At 37.3% G+C, this 5,109-nt stretch overlaps 1 protein-coding gene across 1 annotated transcript; it reads left to right on the forward strand.

Annotated features, from left to right (window-relative positions):
* Window positions 1-297: 297 nt before the first annotated feature.
* LOC104540219 (pancreatic alpha-amylase-like) lies at window positions 298-5,104 on the forward strand (the record flags this gene model as incomplete). The annotated part of the gene is made up of 5 exons (XM_010183965.1): window positions 298-515; window positions 2,065-2,211; window positions 2,494-2,691; window positions 3,972-4,202; window positions 5,081-5,104. Coding segments are annotated over exons 1-5 (768 nt in total), but the record flags the coding sequence as incomplete, so codon positions are not given.
* Between the last annotated feature and the right edge of the window lie 5 nt (window positions 5,105-5,109).

Below are 5,109 nucleotides of genomic sequence, written 5' to 3' on the forward strand. Positions count from 1 at the left end.
GAGAAAATAAATATCTCTTTCAGTTTATATAATTATTACTTTGCCTTTTGGGTTGGTTTTTTTTGCTTTATACTAATAAAAATACAACTTTTGCACACTAGAGGCAGCCTGTGTTAGACAAGGCCTGAATTTTAACTTCAGAAAAACAGTTTCCGTTTGTATGGGAGGTTGATATAGATCAAATAGGATCCAGTTCTCAAACAAAATGTCAGTCAAGTGAAGTTAAATAAATATGATGCCCAAGATGGGCATTTGCTTTTAAATGGGTATTTTGTAATGTGTACTTTGCCCTCTTGCAGGAACAGAAATAGGCAGTAAGAAGAGCACAACTGATCACAGAGCACAGGATGGGTATCTATTTTCTTCTGCTGGCTGTGGGGTTTTGCTGGGCACAGTACAACCCGAATACTCTCCCTGGGAGGACGTCTATCGTGCATCTCTTTGAATGGCGCTGGGCAGATATTGCTCTTGAGTGTGAACACTATTTAGCTGCTAATGGATTTGGAGGAGTTCAGGTATGTCTGTTCCTAGCAATAGGTAGTAAAATTGCTACATAGATGATAATTTGTTTTTCAGAGTAAATGTTCAAATCACCAAAGGACAGGTACTGAGAAAGAAAAATTGAAATTGGTAACGGAAGTAGTAAATGCTGACAAATATATGCTTCAGCCATCATTGTGTAAGCATGAATTCATTTCATTGCTTCGAAGTGTATGTTTTGCACTCTGTGCTGTTACATTTAGATGAATTAGAATTGCATATCACTGGCTAAATCTTTTTCTCACTGCTGTGAAGAGTAACCTGCGTTTATCTGCTTGATATTATTTAAATCAAGGGAAGCTCTTAAGAGCTAGATAAACATAAAATGAAACTATGATTGAAAAAAGTGCTCCCAAAAAGAATACTAAAGTGCTGAAGTTTTCAAGTAAATAAATATAAAAGGCTGCTAATTGTGTTTACCCAAACTGGCAAGTTTCTCTCTGTAAAGCCCACTGTCAGAGTAAGCCTTTAAGAGATCCTTCTTTGCAGAACCTGGGGTGAGCAGGCAGAAGTGAACAGAACACAGGCTCTGGTGGAGGTGCAGATGTTAATCTCTTCTGCCTGGACAGCAGGCACATGTTGTGTGGAACCAGTGGTGCCAGTTGGGTGGGGCAGGGCAGCTGGAGAGCAGTCACCTATTAAACTATTTCAGTTTGTTTGTCAGATTGCTCAGGAAAAAAAATGGTGCGAGAATTCTGCCTGTCTCTTGTAGCCCAGGAGTTTGTAAGTTGGCCTGAGTGAGAACATTCCCATAATTTTCTAATAATACGTCTTTTCTTTGCAACCTTCTTTCCAGGCACGCAGGCTGATTGATTTTAAGCTGATTTCTCAGACTGTGCTATACACTTGGATATCTTTTTAATCTGTGCTCTGCCAGAGTCTCAGAAAGAAAGTTTTTTCAGATGCAAACTTGCTGAGCTGGTCACGAAGGTGTGGCAGCTCAGTAGACTGCAGGCTAGGGACCTTTGAGCAATGGTGGGATCAGATGGTTATGCCCAGAGACTTGGAAATAACAGCAAAAGCTTGTTGGCTGAAAAGTATCCTGGAAAGAGCCAATAACAGGAAGAGGCATAGCTTATCTGGAAAATGGTGATAAGTGTCAAGGATGCTTTTATCCAAAACATTACGAAAATGTGAAGTGAGATCAGTTTTTTAAGGGCAGGATGTTACTTCATTTGTTCTGCAGTCAGCTCCTTCCTGATTCTGGGCTATCTATACTGACCTAGTCCATCAGATTTCAGACCTTTCTTTTGATCTTTGAGGCCTGCATTCCTGAGGATAATTAGGACATGGACACAATTTTTATAGTATGTTTCTACCTGCTGAAGGTCCAGGCCTTAGTCTTTTATTTCCAGCCCACTACAGTGTAAGCAGAGGATACTGAGAGTCTGTGTGGGTTAGGTATTGTGAGCATCTTCCATTAAAGGGACCTGATTTTCTGTTTTTATGTTCTTTAGCAATGCTGAATGAACAAATAAACCATTATCAGTATCCTGTTATCAACAGACGCCATCTTATTCACAGATTTCACCTCCAAATGAAAATGTTATCGTTACTGACCCCCGGCAACCATGGTGGGAAAGATACCAGCCAGTCAGCTACAAGCTCTGCACACGATCTGGAAATGAAACTGAATTTAGAGACATGGTGACCAGGTGCAACAATGTTGGAGTAAGTGCTTCTAGTGTTAAAAATGCAAGGATATAGAGAACCAGTAATCTAGAAGGGAAGACATGGTAGCATTGGAGTAAAGGTGGGTTTTTTTCTGCCTGTCTGTTGAGATGCATCTTGTATCGCCATCTGTTAAGAAAAGAAATATTTTAAATAAAATGTTGGTAGAAGCAAACAGGCAGTAACAGAGGGATAGGGCAGGAGGTAAGAGAGAGAGAATGTTAATTAATGGTGTCATAGGAAGCAGCTTTCTCAAATTGAAATGTGAATCCTGTTCTCCAGGTACATATTTATGTGGATGCAGTAATCAACCATATGTGCGGAGCTAATGCTGGTGCCGGCAACCATGCTACTTGTGGAAGCTATTTCAATGCAAAGACTAAAGACTTTCCAGCTGTCCCGTATTCTGGCTGGGACTTTAATGATGGTAAATGTAAATCTAGAAGTGGAGACATTGAGAATTATCATGACATATTTCAGGTAAACTTAGAACTATAATTATATCTGTTATATATATCCATTCCTGGGCTGTTGTTTCTTTGTTCCCCTTTAGTGTCAGACATTTTTCAAGAACAAACCAAAAACCCTCATGGAAAGCCATCCTAATTGATAACAGAGGTTAGCTTTACTATCAGGATCACCACTATAGATCTACTTGAGTCACTGATTCAGTTTCAGGTTTAGACAATGTGCTTAGGTATTTTATAAAGACAGTTTTAAAGCTCATATAATCTATTTAGGGATTCTCATGTGTGATTTTTTTGTGTTTAAAAAATGTGAGAGTTATTATTTGCCTCTGATTGATTTGAAATTAAGTTTTCATCAGTCTCAATTTCAGAAGAGAGAGATTAGGATTCCATAAAGAAAAATAGTGATGCTAAAATCTTGAAAATCAAACTTCTGTTTAGAGATTTCCCTTCCTAAGAAAGAATTCCTTGTGTGAAGATAAGAGGTGTCTATCTGTTCCTCTAGATCCAAAGTTTACGAGGACAGGAATTTAAAACTATCACAGAATGAAAAATTATTTTATAAATATCTTTCCTGAATAATGTCTTATGCCTTTCAAATGTATTTGATTTTTTTCCTGAATCTAAGTTGAGAGAGTTTTGGAGAAATAGCAGAAGAGACTTTAAATGTCCTTGAATTCTTGAGCAGTTCTAAAGGAGCATCTTTATAGCCAATTCTTTAGTACAATTTGTTCTCTCCAGGCAGATGTCCATAGTCATGGAAATCCATTGTAAGAGTTATTAAACGTACACTGAATATACTGAAATGCTTTTTATTTAGAAGTATTATTTTGATGGAAATTGATACCCATCATTTTGTATTTACAGGAAACAAAGGTGAAAAAGGGACAGAGAGTTTAATGTTTAGTAAGGCTATAGTAACTCAAGATTTCTTAAAGATTTAGAAACATATTTTCTAAAAATCTTTCCTGCATCAGAGAAGAAATGAGCGCACTTGAAATAGTAATGAATCTGTTCCCTAATACACTGGAGTAAAAAGAATTTATTATATTTTTGCTCTATACTTACATTAAAAAGCTAATTGTAGATTTAATGGTTTGACTCTCTGCTATAATCCTTCAGCACCTACAGCTGAGTAAACTGGGTGAATGCAGACTTCTTACTCCTCCTATCCAAGATAACTGGCGGTTATATTTTGGCACTGTAATGTAGGTAACAAAATTCAGATTGTATGTAGAACACTATGTTTAGTTTATCAGGTGAAAAATATTTCATTTCAGAATTTTTATATAGGTCCGAAACTGCCGCCTGGTTAGCCTTCTTGACCTGGCCCTGGAGAAGGACTATGTACGCTCGAAAGTTGCTGAGTACATGAACAACCTCATTGATATTGGTGTAGCAGGTTTTCGAATTGATGCTGCCAAGCATATGTGGCCTGTGGATGTGAAGGTGATTTTAGACAAGCTGAAAGATCTAAATACCAAATGGTTTCCTGCAGGAACAAAACCTTTCATTTACCAGGAGGTAATCTTTATTTTTTTAAAATTGTACTTCACAGGTATTTTTCTTGCTGACACAGTATAGAATCAGTCTCATACTGGAAGCAATACTTTGCTTGAGCTGGGCCAACACAGCTTTCAGACTCAATTGTCATCAAGATTTAATAACAGTGATTTACAAATGTCTAATCTGCCCACAAATGGTCATTGACATGCAAAATGCCTCAGCTGGTTTGGACCTTCTGAATCTAGGTAACCTGGAGATTTCACTTGAGATGAAATTTACTGCATCAAAGTTAGTGTAAAAATTCTGTGGATTTAAAAAAGATATTATTTCACTCTCTGTATTTTAAATTCTGGATAATAAATTGTAACAGAAAATATAAATGGTGATTACAGTCTGAAACTTTCTTTTCCAGTGGCATAACCAGTGGTATTCCAAAGTTGTGATTTACGTTTGAATAATAAATCCTAACAAGACTTAAGAAGCAGGTTCCAGTCACCAGATGCTAAAGTTGCTAGACATATTTTATTAAAGTAGTATATTGCCTGCAAGTTCTAGGGCAAATAGTGAAACATTCCTCAGCTACACAGTGAAATCAGGTTGCCCGTGTGCTGGAACCAGAGGCATTGGTGACTATAGACTAAATATGAAGATGTTATGGCCCAAACCTTAGTTATGTGGTAATGATCAGGGTAAGGACATTTAGGGTGGAGACAGAAAACAAGTTCACAGCTAGGCTGAGATAAAATGAAGAAAATAGCTTTAAGTACAATTTTGCAAGTAAACCAAGTAATGTACTTTGCTCAAGTAATGCTTCTTTCTTGAAACAGTGTCTGGAGCAATGCAATTTACTTGTTTCTTTTTAAGTAGCAAGGACTGTTCTATTTTTCCTGCACAAGGTAATTGACTTGGGTGGAGAGCCAATCAA

The sequence above is a fragment of the Mesitornis unicolor genome, unplaced genomic scaffold (genome assembly GCF_000695765.1).
Source record: "Mesitornis unicolor isolate BGI_N332 unplaced genomic scaffold, ASM69576v1 scaffold51690, whole genome shotgun sequence".
Lineage (NCBI taxonomy): Eukaryota > Metazoa > Chordata > Aves > Mesitornithiformes > Mesitornithidae > Mesitornis > Mesitornis unicolor.